Below are 20,407 nucleotides of genomic sequence, written 5' to 3'. Positions count from 1 at the left end.
AATTAATTGTGATACCAAATTTTTTTTTCAAGTACATTGTTAGGAATGCTACAAAGAATGTCTTCACCAAAAATTAGGATTCTAGGAGCTTTAATTTCTGATCTAGAGCAAAATGTATGATTTTATGCATATATTAGCATAAAATTTTAATTATTATAACGAAAATTTCCATTTCTTTTTGTATAGCTTGGTAGAATACGCCACAGGTAATGCACATGCCAAATTTCATGGCAATTGCACGATCGACGGCCGAGATCTCGGGGGGGGGGGGGGGGGTTGAATAAACCCCTCCCCGGCCACAGAACACCCAAAAAAGCCCGGCCTGGTTAGGGTTAAGCATTTATTTTTCCTGTGTATTTTGTATTTTGTATTATTTTGTATTTTGTATTATTTTGTGTTATTGTATTTTCCTTGGACGGTGTCACACCGTCCAAGGAAAATACATCAACACCCTATTCTATCAATAGAAACTTAAAATATCTGAGCACAATTTGCCCGAAATTTTACCCAGGCCAACCATACCACTTTACTATAGGTATAAAACATGGTCATCATGATGATAATACCATGCAGTAACAGTTTGTGAATTGGTAATAATATGTGTATGATACTTGGCCCTAGCATGGTATGCTACTTCCCCATAAGTAGAAAGTGCTGTAAATGTGAGCACATCTCTCTTTATATCCAGCCAAATCGATTATCCGGACGCTTGCCCGAGTCCTGATTAGGCCGCATAATCGAGGTCCTACTGTATAAGAATGCCGATGTTGTTGCTGATGAGTGATGCCAGGATGGAGTGCAACACTGCATTAGCACCAAAAAACGTTTGCTTTAGATACAATCTTGAACTGATACTCGGTAACATCTCACCTTTATGATTTATTTCATTTCTCTCTCTTGCTAGCAGGTGCAAAAGGAGCTCATTTCCTGTATCTCTTAATATGTTTTATCCACATTGATTCTTTAATAGAAACATGTTTCTTCTTGTACAAGGAGAGAGTTACTACGGTACCTAGCTTGTTTGTTTGTTTATTTTAATTGTTGTGTAATGGTGTGTTAGTGTGTTCTTCTAGTTATACATGTTAATAACTTTAAATTTTTTGTTTGGTTCTTCAGCTGAATTATAGACGAGTCAAAATACTGAGATGGGACTGACAAAGCAGTATCTTCGCTATGTGCCCAGTGCTGTGTTCGGCGTAGTCGGCACCACCACAGCTAATGTTGTCTTCACGAGCGACCACCAGTTTGCAGCTGTCGCAGCTGTTGAGCATGTCTTTATATGGGACCTACGGAAGGGAGAAAAGGTGAGAAGTTGGTAATTCTGAACTCAGTAGACTTTAGATGACATAATATTCATGTATTAATAAGAGAGTCTTTTGTGTGTGTGTGTGTGTGTGTGTGTGTGTGTGTGTGTGTGTGTGTGTGTGTGTGTGTGTGTGAATCGTAACTTCCAAACTCTGTAGTCATTTAGAAGTAAAGGGCAATGGTCTGAGAAATCCAGAAGTGCACACATCTATTCATACAGCACGCACTCCAAGACTTAGGGCCTGCTATTTTCAACTGTATTGCAGTGTGTCACACACCATGTTCAAGTACAACAACTGTAACAAGCACCAGATGCTTCAAAGGGGTCCCAGCATTAATTTCCATAACATGTGCATGTAATTGTTGCTTTTGTTTTTATTGTGTACATAATGTACTTTTGATTTATTTTGTGCCAAATAAATTGAATTGAATTGTATTGAATTACTGTGTACCAGTACATGTACATGTGCAGCATTCATCTCTGTACAGGTCTGTCGACGATCATCACATAATAGAATACACATATTGCATAGATGGTGATGATAATTATGGTTCAGTAGTAACATCAAAATTTGTTCGGTGATTGCCATTATCAAAGCTGTGTGTGATTCTGTAGGTATATCTGTACAGCCACTGGCTGGCACTATTATACTATTGTGTTGTGATGACAACTTTCTGGCTAAAAGTTTCTTGTTGCAAGGTATATTAAACTCTCTCTGACATCTTGCAGAAATCATCTATTGAACTGGAAATGGTGGCAGATGAAATGAAATTATCAAAGAAGACTTTGTGTTTGTGACAAAACCACAAATGATGCTAAATTTACTTTTGCCTGTTTTTTTTCTTTCATGCGTACATGTAATTTTGCTTCAAAGCAGTAGTGTTAGCCACTTTTGATGCTGCAGTATGTATTATGGAAACAGAAGGAGTGACTGAATTTATCCTTCAGCCAATCAACCCTCTACAAAAAAAGAAAGAAAAAAGAAATGATTGCCACTTATCCAAATCTTGTACACAGGTCCTAACACTAGAGGGCAGCAAATATGAGGTCACTGCCCTGGCTCGCAGTGAAAACCGGCCTGTGGTTGCCGTTGGTTATGCCGATGGATCCATAAAACTCTTCAGCACCGAAGATGGAGAGGTGATGGTAACTTTCAATGGTCACAAGACGGCCGTATCCACACTGCACTTTGATTCCCTTGCCCTACGCCTAGCATCAGGGTCAAAGGTAATTTAATCCCTGCCTTGTCCAAAGTTTCAGAAGAAAGGGAGACATATGTTTGAAGAGTTTTATCGCAAAGCGAGCTAACTCCATTCTTATTAAGTTGAGATATTTGCGATTAAAGCTGCAAAAAAACAATGAAAATGATAAGAAAATACAGGATATTTTGAATCATGACTTCAAGATATTCCTTGTTGTGTTACAAGTGAGATATCACTGGAAAGGTTTTACTTGTATTTTGCTCCATCTGATGACAGACTTACTTTCAAATGTGATAGGGGGTACATATTACAATGATGTTCAATTTGTCTTTTTTTTTTTCATCGTAATTTGTTATCTTTTTTGTAGTTGTAGTATTTTTGGAAGGAGATGATGTTTTGAAATTTTTTGTTTGTTTATTTGTTTATGCATTGAATGTCTTCTGCATTTGTAAGATCTGCTTGTTTTTATGAGAGTATTTCCAAGAGAAAAATTAGTGGAAAAATTAGAGAGAAATTTAGAAGACTTTGTAAGCTTGTCTGATATCTGAAAACTCTTGAAAGGGTCAGCCACTCAGAGCAAAGATATTTAAGGCATAGTCTCACTTCTAATTTCTTTTTCTTTTTCTTTGTAAATGGACAACAGTCACAGTTAAAAGATGGAGATAGAAAAGGCAAAAATGAATGTGAATTTATCTAACACCTTGAAAGAAGAAGATGATGCATGCTTTCAATACTATGATACCTGGTCCCTTTTTTATGAAGAGTTAAAATTGATTATAAAGTTGATTTCTATCATAAGTCTATGGCAGCCTGTGTGTTTAGGAAATTTAAAATCAATTTAATCTTTTGATAAAACAGGGCCCTGGTTTAAGCTCTGGTCCAGGAGAAGATTAGAGGATTTGGAATGTGCTGCAAAATGTAAAGCTACTTCGAACTATGCAGTGATAACGATTGTAACTTTACAGCTGTAGATATACACTGTACTGATATTGCATTGATATTGTCATCTGGGCAATTCCACGATAACACCGTGACACTTTTGAGTATAATTTCACTCATCAAATGTAAATAATAATCAAAATGTAACACTTGAGAAAAAAATGTTATTGTGTATCTACGCGTATGCATATCGTCGTAAGCAATTTTGAAAACAAAAGAAAGGAAGAAAAACTGACATGGTAAATGAGTTATGCAAGATTAATTACCACTGTAACACCGTGACGCAAAATGGACTGGGTTTTTGTGCACTTTGTTTACTGACAAAACTCTGTGAAGTTAATGAACATTTTGATAAGTGGATGTGTTCATTGGGTGTACTAGAGACTCAATGACAATAATGAAGTAAAATTTGATTAAAGAATCAATTGACAGGAAAACTATGACATAGATTTTAAATAAGTGTACCATAACACCGTGACTGTAACGCCGTGACCTCTGAAATGTGTGTAGAAAACCTATGGAGAATCCTGTTGTCTTACTTTCAGCTCATTGTGTTTCTCCATTAGGTAGAATGAAATGATGATTCATGATGAATGTTTGACATCACAGTATAACACTTCCAGATAAAACAGAAAATTATTGAAATCATAACAGATTAACAAAAACAACAAAGTAAAGAAAAACTTTGCACTGTAACGCCGTGACATGTCATATACGTTTGTACACGTTACAGTCAGGAACACTGCTCTTTCAGTAAAATATACTTTATGTTTTGAGACATAATTCACGCTATCATCATTGAAAGCTTGTTAAATATTTATGAGTGAACTTTTAGTGTTTACAACTACTCTTTAAAAGTCCAATTTGTGTATTTAAAGATGACATACAAATTTGAAACTTTTATTTTAATACCTTTGGTCACAAAGCCAGGTGAACCCACTTAGCAATTTCAGTAGCGATAAAAAGAATCATTCAAGCAATTTGTGTGGTACAAAATGTACCATAATTATTATTCTTTTTCAAAGATGTACTGTAAAATGAACATGTACATAAAAATTATTACAATGCAAATTCTCATTCATACGATAAATCCTATTGAGTGTGGCTCTTTTAATGATGAAACTTGTAAGATTGTGCACAGCACCATGCACAGGAAAGTAGTATTCCAGTGAGATTAACTTTTGGTGGACACATCGATCTAGCTTCAGTATGTCCTAAGTAATTCTTTAGGATACCAGGGAAGCTGCAGCAAGATTTCAGACTGTTTATCATGTTAGGAACACATCTGAGTCTACAAAAGAAGAGTCAAACCATGTGAAAAAATGGTCAATTATGATAAAAATATTAAACAAAGGGTATTAACTCAACTGAAACTGTTGTCTTTACCGTAATTAAAAGTTCAAAACCTTCAGAAATGTTTGCTCTGGATAGTTATGAATCTGGTAGGTGGCACACTGTGAGTGGACTGCTTGCATTTTAACCCACCATGTGCTCTGAGTGTTGATTGGCATATCAAACCCCACTGCATTGTAAACACAGTTCTCGATTTTTGGCACAGAAAGGGTTAAAATTGCATGATGCTGGCAACAAGTACAAGGGATAATCTTTGTGGATACAGATTGACCCATCTGTTATGAACAATCCTTGAAAAACCTCTATCTTTTGAGTAAATGTGACAGAGAAATCAGATAGTCACTTCAACAGTTAATTATCATGTGTAGTCCGGTATGTGTCCTGTGTTATTGCAATGCAAGTCACGGTGTTATAGTCACGGTGTTACAGTTACTGTAACACCGTGACACATTTTAATCAGCTTTAATTGATAAACAAAATGAGTTACCATCATTTCAGTACTTGTATGGTAGCTACATGTGGTCATGATTTGGGCTATCAAAATAAACCCTTTTGTGTCTGTAATTTTCAAACAATACTAAAAACATTAGTTTTTACTGTAACACCGTGACATTATTGATGATCGTATTTGCGATGTTCGCTGAAGCTTAACACATAGAAAATCTTGCACTTTGATGATTTGGTAATGATGTTGAACCCTTAAACTCTGAAAACAAAGGCAAAGTTTTTACCTCCTTTGTCATTTTCTCATGCTACATTCATTTAACTTCATTATATTTTTCAGATAATTATGTCAAATTTAATTATGCTGATTTTATGCACATATTTAGCAAAGTTAATGATGTAATTTTTTAACAAGATGGTCAAATATGAAAAATTCTGTCCTTAAGCTTTCATTTGATACCAAAATGAATGAGATTTGACTATTTTGAAAATTTGATGGTCATGTCCACTTTATCATGGAATTGCCCATCTGCCACCCATGCTCATCATTTTGACAGGATACGGACCTTATCATCTGGGATGTGGTGAATGAGAGCGGGCTCTACAGGTTGAAAGGTCACCGAGGCATGGTTACAAAGGTCGCGTTCATGTCGCAGCACAACATTGTCATTTCAAGGTGCACTACCACATTCTACAGACGAGTGTTTTTTGGGGATACGTAATTGTGTGGTTTGCAATCACTTGTGACATGATCTTGACATTGGATTGAGAAATGCTCAATTGCCATTAACCCGTTGAGGACGGACTGATTTTGCTACAACACGCATTTCCCATAGACGCCTGCCCGAGTATACTCGGGACTCGTCCTCAAGGGGTTAAAGGGAAATCCAGTCCAGATATAAGAACTGTTTCCCAAAAAAATAGTGAAACTTTAAAATGTCGTAACTTCCTTATTTTTCATCCGATTTCGATCAAAATCATACCATTGAACTCGTAATATTTTACAACTTACATTTGGACTGGATTTCTCCTTTAACCATTCACCAGCTGAGAAAGTTTTGTCTCTGACAGTGATCTTGAGAGAGACATTTCTACCAAATAGTCGGCAAAGTAAAAAAAAAGTATCAACAACAGCAACAACAACAACAAAACGCACACACAAAAACAAAACAACAAAACAAAACAGAGGCTGAGTGACTTTTGATAAGAACAAGAAAGCTTGCAACAGTATGAATGTAGGTAAGTCTGTGATGAAAACATTGATAAAGCCATCTTAGTTGTTGTCTTTTGATTGAGTGGGAATAGTCATTTGCAGAGGAAACGATGATATGAATGTCCTTGAATGTCCAAAGAGGGAAAACGTAGGTGCAGCATTATAGTTCCTGGAAAGTCTGTTGTAGCTTCAAAAGGCGTATCTGGGGCCCGTTTCATGAAACTTTTTGTCTGTGATTTACACTGACAACTGTTAAAAGCTGCTGAAATCTTTGCCTCTGATTGGCTGATAGCAAATTTGTCGGTGAAAACCTGCGACGAACTCGTTGATGAAACGCCCCCCCTGGAGCAGTGTGAAGACAATATCTCCTGCCAGAAATCTTAAATCATTTACATTCTACTTTCCCAACATAGTGGGGAAATACTACATGTACATGTAGAATGTGTGAACTATTTACCATTAAAGATTATATTTTTAGATATAATGAATGGCAAGGTAGGCAGCATACAGTCTCTCTTATAGGTTTACATTTACTTTAATATATTTGTTTGAACTTATTTCAGTGATTTATGTTTTCTGTTGTACTGCTTCCTTTGAATGTCATGCTTTCACCTCCACTGCATTCTTCACATTGACAAGCGTTTCCATGACCACACAAGTCACTGTGCTCAGTACCACTATACTCTACACTTAGGAATGTACTTTAAAGGGACTGTACAGTACTGGTTGAGGTGGGAATTCATGATTTGAACATTCCTAAGTGAGATAATGAGAAACCTCTTATGAAATATGACAGAGAATGTAATTTTAAGAAGGATTTAATGTTAATTTGATGAAAATTGGTTTTGAAATGGCTGAGATATCCAAAAAAGTGATGATAATAGGGAGCTTTAGATTTTAGACGCGCAGACGTTCAAAGGGAAAAAAACATGGTCTGAGCGTGCGCAGTAGCGCACGTCAAGTTGCTGCGCACGCTCAGACCATGTTTTTTTCCCTTTGAACGTCCGCGCGTCTAAAATCTAAAGCTCCCTAATAATAAAAGGCGACAGGCCACGTCTTTTATTAGGATCTCTTTGTTTCACCTTGTTTTTGAATATCTCAGCCATTTCAAAACCGATTTTCATCATATAAACTTTTGATACCCCTTAGATTTGCATACTCTTTGACATCTCAAAGAGTGGTTTCTGAATATCTCACAGAACGTTAAAAGCTAAATCCTCACCTCAACCAGAACTGCACACACCCTTTAAAGAAGAAGAAGAAGAATGGTGATATCATATGTCTTTTCTTTGGGTGCTTTCTCTCCTATTTGAAATATCATCCAGTTCCAAGGACACGTTTGTCAAGTTCTGGGATCTAGACACCCAGCACTGCTTCAAGACACTCGTGGGCCATCGCAGTGAAGTAAGACTTCAGTCTTTAAACTCTCATTTTTTTTCTTTTGTTAACGCTAGTTTATCTGTGTGTTTGTTTTATGCAACCTTGAATCTATGTGACTTCATACTTTTTTATGTGTAACAATGGTGGTATTGTGCTCCTGGTATGTCCCCAGTACTGCTTTATTTTTCCTTTGTTATGTTTTTATGAACATGAAATCAATGTCTGGGAGTTCAACAGAGATTCTGTTCCAAAAATTGTGAGATTTTAGCATTATTAGGAAGCTATGTACCTGTTCCTCATTGGATATAGCATCTAATCTTACACTTCAGTGAAGGTTTGATACATCATTATTTTCCAGCTTATTTGTATGATTGTTACGCGATGTATCAGTACATGTGTAAGATTGAGTGTACTATATCATCCAGCCTTTAGTACGTATGTTGTACAGTGGACTCCCGTTATAACGAAGTCGTCGGGACCGGCAGATTTCTTTCGTTATATTGAAATTTTGTTATAACCCAACAAATAAACAACGCAAATACATAGAGTGGGTAATGTTGCAGTCTGAATTTTTACTTCATTGTAATCGGAATTTCGCTATAACCGTGTTCGTTATAACGGGAGTGCACTGTATCTGATTTACATGGGGTGATAAGACAAAGTACACGTATGTTACTAATGTACAGGTGTATGGTCTGGTGCAGTGTGATATTCCAACTTATCAAATATGGTGTTACTTTTAATACATAGTGTAGGCAGTGTAGTAGTGTACTAAAGGGGTGATTCTTCTCAAAAAGTAGCTGCAATTCCATCTTTTCCTGAAATGTTTGGTCCCAGCATTCAAGCTTGGTATTCACTTGCAAAAATATTGTCTAAGAATCCCAGATTGATACAGGCACTAATTAACCTGTTGGGGACGAGTCCCTAGTATACTCATGTCTATGGGAAATGTGTGTTGTAGCAAAATCAAACCGTCCTCAACGGGTTAATGTTTCTGATGCGCCCTGTTACAACCAGGAAATATTGATGGGAGATATACCACGCGTATGTTGTTGCATAGCAACTCACAACTCATGTTCTTGGCAGGTCTGGGATTTTGCGATACTACCGGAGGATCGAGGGTTGGTGACTGGAACATCAGGCAGTGATCTCCAGGCATGGGATATTACTTTCAAAGATGAGGTAAGTTTTCAAAGAATCAAATCAGTTTGTTCATTTTGTTTCCAATTCTCCACAGAGCATGTAACTTTCTAGTCAGAGCTTGGCAGATGTTGTGTGTAAATGAGGTGACTGCATTACCTTTTTACCCACGCCGATGAAAATCGGCAGGGGGTTATGTAAAGGGTTCCGTATGTTTGTTTGTTTGTTTGTTTGTTTGTTTTTTGTTTTGTTTTTTGTTTGTTTGTTTGTTTGTTTGTTTGTTTGTTTGTTTGTATGTTTGTTTGTTTGTTTGTTTGTTTGTGTACAAGATAACAAGAGAACGGGTAAACGGATTTGCACGAAATGTTCAGGGAATGTTTGGATAATGACAGGAAAGAATCGATTAGATTTTGGTGATAATCGGTTGACCCTTGCAAATTCTGTGTGACCTTGAAGTTTTGACCCCATGGTATAGTGACCATTCCGAAAATTTCCCGTTTCTCACTTTGCGATTTTCCGCTACCATACGAAGACATAAACTCCCCAACGATCCGACTTCGCTGCTCAAATGTTCGTAAGAATTCCGAAATTTACGTTTAGGCCTATTTGAGGGACTATGTCCTTCTAGATTTATGAAAGTTCGTTCTCCGTCATCACAAACTGGCCCGTATTTTGATGATTTTTCAAATTAACATTGATTGTTTTTTTCGTTGGAGGAGCATTTTGCTCGGTCGCAGTCACACTGCACGATATGCGTGCTCAATGTCAATGCGTGTGCAAGGCCGCTGAAAATGCATCGCGCTCTACACTGTTGGTGCAAAATTGCACCGGGGACGTTGCGGCGCTCGTTGGTGGCCGAATACTGGTGCAGTAGACATTTGCATTCAACCCTTGCATTGAATAATTCCCGTAGACACTAATCATAGGGGTAATTGCCTAGGGGGTACGTAAATTTTGTTTTTCTTTTTTGCTTTTGTGGATACCATCAAAGATCGTACACTCATACGACCTTTGATATCATCACACTCTCGGCTTGCTATAATCAAAATATCCCGCAAGAAAACGGCGTATTTCTCGATTTTTAGCGCTTTTTCCGCGACCCGTCGCGTAGACAATACTCTTAAAACTGGACTTAATTCGCGCGCGCTTGGAAAAGTTCCGATTCTGCACTTTTGACGGTGGAATTTGGGATTTTCGATGGATTTTTGGAGGAGACTTAAGGACTTTCCTGTACGTGAATGAGTGTTAATACCGTATGTGTAATTATGTGATTTGCGTGTGATGTGACTGTAGAACCAAAGATCGTACACTTCAGTGTACGATCTTTGGTAGAACTCACTGGCTGGTGATAAAGCACACTGGCAATTAAGTGGCCGAATTCTGGTAGATGACCGAATGCACATTATGTTTACCCCGACTTTGTACTTAGGCGTGGGTCTGCCGCCTTTGACGGCCCCTCTCTAGTTTTAAAATGATTTTCAGATATGAAGATTGTTGCAAAGTGTCTTTTTGGGCAGTAGACCTCTGATTTGCTCAGAATTTACAATTGTAATTGGAAAGAAACGGGCATGTAGTATGCAAATTGTGCATTATCCAAAAAGTTTGTTTGTTTGTTTGTTTGTTTTTCCAAAGTACATGTATAATTGTTTGCCCTGGGTTAGTGGGTTTAATATCAAAACACTCTGTAGTGAAGGCAGCAGAATTCCTCTAATTCATCCTTACAGCAGTATTGCTACGCCAAGATTTAATGGCCATCACCATGGTCATTTTTTTTGTATGAAATAGTTGTTATGATTGGAAGTTAAAGCTGGGAGTCACATTAATTGGGAGTCCAGAAATCATTTAGCAGGACATATTGTTTTGGGCTGTTATTGTTTCTGTATTGGCAAAATTTACAGCGACAGAAAGTCTGTTTTCTTGATGTACACCAGAGCTCTGGTACACAGCGGCGTGGAAGCCTGATCTACATGTAAATGGTAATTGATGATATACAGTTGGTGGTTGAGGGTCAGCATTTGTGATGGAACTCAGTAGTATGCTACAAGTGTGACCGTGAATTTGTGGCATGAGTTTATGTGACAGTCCGTCATGTTTCTTCCTGTTGAACTTTCTAGCAAGAAGACGGTCGACTTGAGACGGGTCCCTCTCCGGCCAAGAAGTCGAGGAAACATTTCTCCGACGATGATGGGGACGATGCTGAGGGAGATGATGAAGGGGACGATGACGACGAGGAAGAGATGGGAGATGATGATGTAAGAATGCCAGAATGACGTGACATCTCCTCATAGATCAGCAGATCATGAGTGATCATGTTCTTGAAGTGTGTGTTTCAATCCAAATGGGGCTAATTTCATACATACATACAACATGCATAATTATTCTTATGAATTATTATATTGCACTGGACAGCAATGTCTGTGACACCAGGGAAATATGGCCCTAACGAGTGCAATATTCCGTGGTATGTTATGAAATAAAGCCATCCAATATAAATATCATCATCTATGCTTGTATAACCATTGTCTTGAGAAGGTAAAGCTGTGAAAAGCAGTTACTAGAATTTGAAGTACTAGTAGACTCTGCCTTAAAAAAGTTATATGTAGTAAACTGTGATTTGCACTTTTAGCAATCATTCATGCACGGAGCAAGTGTTCGTGCGACAGACCAGACAAAATATAGTGTATTGTTGCAATGCCAGTTAACTATATTACCTTATGGGGAATTAATGCATTAGCCTGTGTGTTACATTGAATATGCTCTGATATTGCACTTGAAAATCAAGCAGACAAAAACACACATTTTTAATGTGCCACTGCAATGCCTTATGTTGAGATTAAGTTCAAGTTCATTATGTAGATAATAATCATATTATTGTAGATGCTTCTTGAATGTGGCAAGTGAATTTAGCTGTCTCAAATTCTACCCGTATCTCTCCCCACAGAGCATACTGTCGTGTACCAAGGCAGGGACAATCCTGAGAAAGGGAACTGACAGAGTAGTCTCTCTTCAGGCTGACTCCACGGGAAGAATTCTTGGTTGTCACGTGAGTATGAAAAGTTGTTCTTTCAATCAATTGATACACTGTATGTTACCCATCTACAGAGTTGTCCTCATATAATCTTCCCTTTTTGGACCTGACAAAGCAACAGTTGCAAAATATGTTTTTGTCTCAAAAGTGCAGTGCTTGTTTAATAGGAGAATCAATTAGCTTGATCCCGACTACCCTATGTCTAAATTTAAAAGAAAAAAAGAAGAAAAATGAATGCTATAAAAGTCAAATGTTGTTCTTTTTTTGTGAGGCAAATTATTGTCAGGGGTGGTATTTTCATCCACCTACTGTGTCTCAATGCCTTATCACCTACATGCTTCACTTTATATATGCTTTGTATAAAACATAAAGTTGATTTTCTTAGAACTAAGCCTGTGGCCAGGGTTTCTTCTCTGGTAGGTACTGTTGAATCATAGAGGATCAAGTTATATAATCACTGGAAAACTGAATAACACCAAAATCGTGAAATTGATGTTCATCAACGTACATGTAGATAATGGTAACTGGTTGCCTGTTTTCACTTTCTTTACTGTATGCATTCATGCATAAATGCTTATTATAAAAAAAAAAGGACTATCCTCTTCCTACGCAGCTGATTATTTCTGTCTGTTGCATTACACTTAAAGGAGACCTCCGGATGATTTTCAGATGTTTTCATTTTAACAACTATAAATTAGTTATACTGAGGACAGAGTTTCAGAATTTGTGATAATTTGGATGAAGAATAAGAATATTTTCAAAATTTAGAACAAATTGCAATGAACAAAGATGATGACATGGCAGAGTCACCATAAGAATACATGAGTTGGGGCTCAAGGAAACAGAACAAAAGAAGAAGGCATGCATAGATTATGCATAGGTGAACTCGCAACCAAGCGGTATTGTAATGGAATTACACTGCTACATTTCTGAAATATGTGAACCTCCAATGTCATCATCCTTGTTCAGTGTAATTTGTTTAAGGTTTTTCAAAGTATTTTTATCTGCTAAAGAACCACAATAAATTCCACAAATCTGTACATAGAGTTGTCGATTTATGTACTACATGATGTGAAATTATGAAAATCGTCTGGAATGTCCCTTTAAGGTTCCTTTGAATACACTATAAATTTAAAAAGAAAAACAAAAAGAGAAGATGAGAAGGGATGAGTCATTGGCTTGATATTTCAAACAATGAATGATGGATTTTGTATAATTGTAGGTGTCCACCATCTAATCATATGAGTTTCACCCATTGCTGAATATGCTGATCAATATGAAGGGCTGCACAGTAACCTGATGTTTTTTTCTACTGGTCTGGCCTGTCTGTTGGACCAGTAGGTGCCCAAGTTTTTCCATTTTTTACTGATCCATTCCTGGAAAAGTTACTGGTCGACTGATTTTTACTGGTCAGGGACCATTGGACCTGTGCCTGTGTGCAGCGTTGTGATATGCCACTTTTGCCTTTCATCTGATTTTGGCTATAAAAATGATACTTTTTTTTTGGTGCGACAGGGCCCAAGTGCTGTGCTGGAACTCTTCAAAGTCTGTAACGAGGAGGAGCTGGAGAAGAGATTACAGAAGAAAGTGAAGAGACTGAGGAAGAGGGCAAGGTGAGAGGTTTGGGGTCAGGTGAAACCCCTACACGATTAACCCTTTAATAGCCCGTTGATGACAAGCAGATCTTCCTATCACACATATTTCCCATAGACACCTGCCTTTAATAGAATGCTCAGGACTAGTCTCCAGCAGGTTAAGGGGCAAGTTTTCATTTCATTTCATTTATCTTATTTCCACAACTTGCACAACAAGTAAAAAAGAATGAACAATACAGGACAACATGTCAATCATATGCAATACAGAGTGTGGAGGAAGAAGCAAAGGCCATTGACCTGTCAAGGCTTCTCCCTAGTAAAAGGTAACAATTATGAAACAATACAAAGAGAACAAAACAAAACAATACAACACAAAACAAAACAAAACCTATTGCTATATACATTGTATATACTAGCATCAATGATAAGGGGATTATTGCCGGAAGGCACTATTGCACATATATGATTTTACAATATATTCTCTATGTATTCTCTTAAATGAAGACATAGAAACACACTGCTTAATATCATTTGGGAGACTATTCCACTTCTTAGGGCCAAAATATCTTATTGTGGATCCTGAAAACTCATACTTTAAATTGGGTAATCTGTAATCTTCCGCCTGTCTTGTTCAATATTTATTTACCTCATTTTTCTTTACAAAATCAAAATCAAAAGAACATGGCAATGTGTTATTTCTAGAGACATAAAACAAACAAGTTCAACTTACATCCTGTACGTATTGTGTTGCGTGGTATAAAAGCAGATTGAAAAAGAATCAGAGAAGCACAACAATGAAATATTTAGAAAAAGATTGAGAACTACCAGAGAAGCATTCTGAGAGCGCAGACCTCCGCCAAACAGCTCATTTCCACCACTGATCTTGTTCTTCCATAGAGATCATAGAGATCAACGATTTCCACCCATACAAAACTGTACTTATGCATCCTCAAAATTGCCCTATTTCCCAATATAGAAGCCTTTTACTACGTCATCAACTTCCAGCTGCGTGGTGCGCCTCGCCCTGGCAGAAACCAGGGCATGCACCCTGGCAGAAACTAGAGCATGCACTTTAGTGCGCATATTCAATGTTGTGCAATCGGCACAAATATGCGCAGCTTGAACTCCGAAGTTCATTGACCCTACCTGCTAAAATATCGAAAAATCCTTCATGAAATCTATAAAAAATTCCCAGATCCTTACCTAAATTCAATCATCTGTTCCTTGTGTCATTCTCAATCTTTCCTGTAAGTTTCATCCAAATCCGTTCACATCTTTTTTTGTTATTTTGCACATAGATTTCTACCATCATCTAAAACCTGACTGATCTTGGAGAATGTCCCTATCATTTGGATAAGCCCCAACACCCATGTTTTGACCTGTTTTACTTGTTAAAATGTCTTGTGCTTTTAGTGAAGGGTACCTGCTGTGATATTCCGACTAAGTCTAGAAATCTGGTGCTGGATAGTTAACATCAATTAGATATGATAATAACAATTATTTATAGAGCGCTTATTAATATTTCTAAGCGCTAAGCGTCTTGTAATGTAGAAGAATTAGAAATGAGAAATTAGGTCATGAAGTAAATAGTATTAAGATGAAACAAAATACAATATTATACAGATATGTGAATAATGATTGAAAAAAGTGAAAGAAATGAAAGAAATGTATATTTTTAATGATCTCATGATTAGGTCATGAAGTAAATAATAAGATGAAACAAAATACAAAATACAGTTATGTGAATAATGATTAAAAAAATGAAATAAATTAATGTTTTTGCGATGATCTCCTGAGCCCCATACTCTCGGACCTTCCTATCATCATAAACAGAGCTGCTGAAGGCGATGATGCTGAGGTTGACGTTTCCAGTGTGTCGCTGACAGCTGAGGAAAGAATCCGACCGCTGACGACCATCAAGATGTCATCAAAGATCAGGTAGACCTTCAGCAGCTCCATTTGGAGTGTGTAGCATATTTAACACTGTATGTGCCACGTTTGCACCAGACTCAGTCGACGGTGTGCCAACTTGGCATATTCTGCTCAAACACACAAACCCGCCAAAACCGATTGATAAATCACCAAATGGCACAGTGCAACGAAAGCGTTTCTCACGATTTCATTTCTGTCGCATGTAGCTTGCATTTTATGTGGTGAATTACTATCAAGCAGTGTGTCCTACTGGATTTGCGAGTAAATGTTAAGTTTCTGTCACTGTTTTGTGCGCAAAAGTCATGCCTCTGCAATGATGTACTGTAGCTACTGATCATTTGAAGGAAAAACAATCCTAGATTTCTCATACAATTTACATCAAAGCAATGCTTGGCATTTTCTCTACAACTTTGCTTACTACATGACCAGGGTAACAAAAATCTATGAAAGTTACATCAATTTGAAAAACAGAATGTGTTCCCAAAGCATGACTATGTCGCTGTCTCAGAATAATGTAGCACACAGGGGGTTTACACCATGGCACATAAAGAATTGAATAATAGCCAGTGTTAATTGCCTGATTTTGAATAAATGATGCACTCTAGAATAACAAATTCACAGAGAGTAGTTGTGAGATTGCAATGAAAACTTTTTTTTTTTAATTTCATAATTTCCATAACAAGTTTGTTGCCTAAAGCCGCATAATACTCATTTGTGATGTCCAGTCAAGTATTATGACTTGATTTTGATCTGTTATCATTCAATATTTGCCCAATTTGGATACTGTTCCCTAGAATTATAAACACAGAGGGTAGTTGTGACAATCTTCTATGTTTTGTTTTTGTTTTTAAATATTTACGACAAGTTACTTCATTTACTCATTTGAAATATACCTGAGGATCATAACATTACATAAACAATGTAAAACAACAAGGTCCTCATAAAAGGTGAGTTCTACCTTTTATTAGGATCTCTTTGTTTCTGGATATCTCAGCCATTTCCAAACCAGTTTTCATTAAATAAACTTTTAATTCTTCTTGGAATAGTATGCTCTTTAACATTTCAAATAAATGGTTTTTTATCTCACAAAAAGTTACAAACTAAATCCCTACTCAACCAGAACTATGCCGTCCCTTTAAAGCTCAGAGCCTGGGCAGGTATGAAAGGGTTGATAACATATTTTCTCCCACTCTCTTTTTCACTCTCTCACACTTTCTCTTCCTATACATGTATATCTCTTTCTGTCCGTCATTTATTCTCTCACACTATCTTTCCCCTTCTCTCCCTTACTCTTTCACATTCTCTTTCTTTGAATCTTTCACTCCAACTCCTTCCCACTATCTTTCTATCTTCTCTCCCCCACCCTCTGCTATACAGATCATTTCACTCACTTGTAGACACAAGTGAAGAGGTGAAACTGGTGGCCCTGTTACATAACAACAGCCTGGAAACTCACCACCTGAGTCTGGCCGTGGACACGCCCACCGCGTCCAAGGGAACGGGTGTCAGTCAGCCAGGCCATCGTCACGACGTGCGAACTTTGACCTTCAGCTCGGACAGCACGGCCGTGCTGTCTGCCGGGGGAAACAGCGTCAAGATTTGGAATCGGTGAGAAAAACAAAACAAACAAAACTAGAAAAGCACTTTGAAAGTGCAGACCTCCACCCAGCAGCTAGTTCCCAACCATCACACGTGCTGAAACTCGTCCAATTTCCCATTATTATAGAAGCCTTTGTTTGTGTCATCAGCTTGCAGCTGCGCAGCGCCTCCCACGAGTAGAGCACGCGCTCAGAGCTCAAATGCAAACCTCAAATATGTGCAGCTTGACCTCTCAAGTTCATTGACCCTATCTGTAAAAAGATAAAAAGATCCTTTGAAAATCCATAAAAATTCCCAGATCCCTACCAAAATTTAATCATCTTTTCCTTGTGTCAATATAAACTTTTCCTGAAAGTTTTACTCAAGTCCTTTCTCAATTTGTTAGTTATTTTACAAACAGACAAACCAACACCAATGATCACTTAACCCCCTTCGATCCTGAAGGGGGAACACCAAGCAGATATTAGGTATGTAAACATTAAAGATATACAGTAGGTATTGATGATCCTGTACAAAGGAACCTTTTATTCTGTAACCTTTGGTGTCTCACATGCAGGACCCCATTGTACCTGTGCCACAGTATGGTAATACATGGATGGGTAAAAAGCAAACAAACAAACAAAATCTTTCTCAAGACTATTCTGAGTGTAAAAGTAAAGTAAAGTAAAGTACAGTTACATCTTATAATATAAAAAGGCATGCCATGGTTTTAGCCCTTGGTCTTCATACTCAGTGCTATCAAATATCTCTACATGGAGTTTTGGCTAACTCTGCCCCAGTGTGTAGCACAATGGCGGCATGATTGCTTTGTTAGGCAAGCATGAACGTAGTAATAAAGGAATGCGTGTCTGTGTTCACCCAGCTAAAACCAGAAGATGCCCATACTCTTGTGTATGGATGGCTCTGTTCTTTTGTACTTCAAGTCTTCTGCTATCTATCACTCATCGTCACCTGTTGCCTGAATAATTTGTGCATCAATGCAGTAGGGCATGCAAAGAGGGTACATGAACACAATAAAAGTCAACTCGTGAAGTTTGTTTGTTTGTTTTTTTCGAAGGGGGTAAACGTTTAAGGATACTGCCACAAGGGATGAGAGTGTCAATTTCAATTTATTTTCTTTCTGTTTTGCATATAATTACCTTGCATGCTACTGTACAGCTGTATATGATATCTGGTCATTTACAGTCCTGTGTATTATTGCTTGTTCTCACTCAGAAACCCTTCACTGATTTCTAGAATGTGACAAAACACTTTCATGGTGTTCATTCTGTGAAGTCTCTCTTTCTGGACTATCTTCCTACTTGTACTTTTACCCATTGAGGATGGACTGATTCTGCTACAGCACACATTTCCAATAGATACCTTCCTGGGTATACTCAAGACTACTCTACAATGGGTTAATAGTGTACCTGTTAGCTCAGCATACCATTATTCCCTTTTCGTGTTCTGTTGGGATTTTTCTTTCCCCATTCCTTTAAATGGTTGAATTTTGCTTTTTCAAACCCATTTGATTTGATTGCTTGTGTTTCAGATCCACATTGCGGTGCATCCGAACCATGAAGTGTGGCTATGCCGTCTCCTCCATCTTTGCTCCGGGAGACAGGCATTGCATTGTGGGTACCAAGGTGAGGTACTTCAAGGATTATGTGCAAAATAAATTATTTTCAATGAATGGCACCAGTATACAAATAGTGCACATGTAAGAGTGCGTTGAACAATGGAGGATGCAGTGCACTCAAGGGTATTTACAATGATGTACATGCACTGCATTGTGTATACATACCCAACAGTGGGCTGCATCTTTGCTAACATCACATACTCAAACTTGTGCATTATTAGTTTTAAAAAATGGGTCTATGAACTGGAACTCCAGCTAGCAAAAGTTTGTATTTCAATCTATAATGCATTTTATTCAGGTGTGCTAGATTACAAATAATCTTTTAACTTGAATTCCAGTGAGAAGGCTGCATTGTCATATACAAGGAGTATGGTATTTTGATTTATGAACAGTGTACGTGTATATTCAGCTTTTTTTATTCTTCTTTTTTACAGTATTTTAAAACTGAATTCAAAATTGCACTAGAACTTTTACACTGTCTCAAAGAGACCGGCCTTAGCTCTTTGGCCAATTGCAGGCAAAGATATGTAATGCAGGTCTTATACTTTTCATTTTAATTCACAGACGGGGCACCTGGAGTTGTTTGACATTGCCTCTGGTACAATGATTGATTCCTTTGAAGCACATGAGGGCACCGTTTGGTCCATATGCCTCTCCCCGGACAAGGTAACAAAACTATGTACAACTAATGGGGATTGGTTTGCAGATAGCAACACGTGCTAACAACATCATACTGTATGAATGTCTTTAATATCACCACACAGGGGGAATCAAACATGACATTAGTCTTTGTGTATAGCTAGGAAGATATCAATGCCTTCCTCAAAGTGGACCAGGGTGATTGTACATTGTACGTGTGGGGGCGCTGTGGCATAGTGGATAAGACTCCCGACTCCCAAACGGAGGACCGTGAGTTCGAATCCCGCCCAGTGCTTACATCCTTGGACAAGATGTTTTTACCCACAATGTCCCTCTCGACCCAGGTGTATAAATGGGTACCTGGCAACGCTAGGGTAATAATAATAGCAGGGCCCTCTGGTAGAGCAGTGGCAACACTGAAGAGGCTACCCTGGGTAAATAAGACCTTATTATTATTATTATTATTACAGTGTGTATTAAAATTTAGTTTGTGGCAGTGATGTGCAGAGGTGTTTTTCTCTGTATGATAGGATGTTATAAAACCATTATTATTTCCCTTTTTTTTCAAAATGTGTTCTGCTCAAATGTTAAGTAAGCAATCTATGAATCCAATGATGATTGCTGTCCTGGTAGTATCTTCCAGCTAACTACAAATTCATTTCAGTTTTAATTCAAATTTTTAATTTGTGACCCTGCACCACAAAACAAACAAAAAGTCGCCAGACATGAATTTTTAGTTAAAACCATATTCTGAAAGAGCAGACTTTAAGCTTTAAAATGATGTATAACTCAAATGAAATGGACTCTCCTAACCTATCTAAATATTGGAAAGAAAGCACAAACTCAGGAAAAGTGTGAACTGAGAAAAGAGGCTCTGCAGTACAGTGTCTATTCAAGCGCTTAATCTTTTTACCAAACCGTGCCGGCTGTGCAATGAATGGGACAAAAAACAGGAAGTGAACCACCCGAGTAACAACAAATGAAGGGATTATCAGATTAAACTGAAATTAAGAATTCCT

General features: G+C 37.7%; 1 protein-coding gene across 1 annotated transcript in view; it reads left to right on the top strand.

Annotated features, from left to right (window-relative positions):
• The first annotated feature begins 1,145 nt into the window (after window positions 1-1,145).
• The window catches only part of LOC139728473 (WD repeat-containing protein 3-like), a 33,957-nt gene continuing 14,695 nt past the window's right edge, over window positions 1,146-20,407 (top strand). The window contains exons 1-12 of the mRNA XM_071639412.1: window positions 1,146-1,304; window positions 2,324-2,533; window positions 5,802-5,920; window positions 7,783-7,861; window positions 8,924-9,043; window positions 11,113-11,229; window positions 11,919-12,020; window positions 13,521-13,618; window positions 15,434-15,538; window positions 16,910-17,140; window positions 18,663-18,756; window positions 19,314-19,415. Of these exons, the coding sequence (XP_071495513.1) occupies window positions 1,146-1,304; window positions 2,324-2,533; window positions 5,802-5,920; window positions 7,783-7,861; window positions 8,924-9,043; window positions 11,113-11,229; window positions 11,919-12,020; window positions 13,521-13,618; window positions 15,434-15,538; window positions 16,910-17,140; window positions 18,663-18,756; window positions 19,314-19,415 (1,536 nt within the window). The remainder of the gene's footprint in view (window positions 1,305-2,323; window positions 2,534-5,801; window positions 5,921-7,782; window positions 7,862-8,923; window positions 9,044-11,112; window positions 11,230-11,918; window positions 12,021-13,520; window positions 13,619-15,433; window positions 15,539-16,909; window positions 17,141-18,662; window positions 18,757-19,313; window positions 19,416-20,407) is intronic.

Source organism: Diadema antillarum, unplaced genomic scaffold (assembly GCF_040938485.1).
Source record: "Diadema antillarum isolate AM-2024a unplaced genomic scaffold, OU_Dant_1.0 seq00000182_RagTag, whole genome shotgun sequence".
Lineage (NCBI taxonomy): Eukaryota > Metazoa > Echinodermata > Echinoidea > Diadematoida > Diadematidae > Diadema > Diadema antillarum.
The sequence above is the reverse complement of the archived record's forward strand: the minus strand, read 5'-3'. Positions and strand labels throughout refer to the sequence as shown.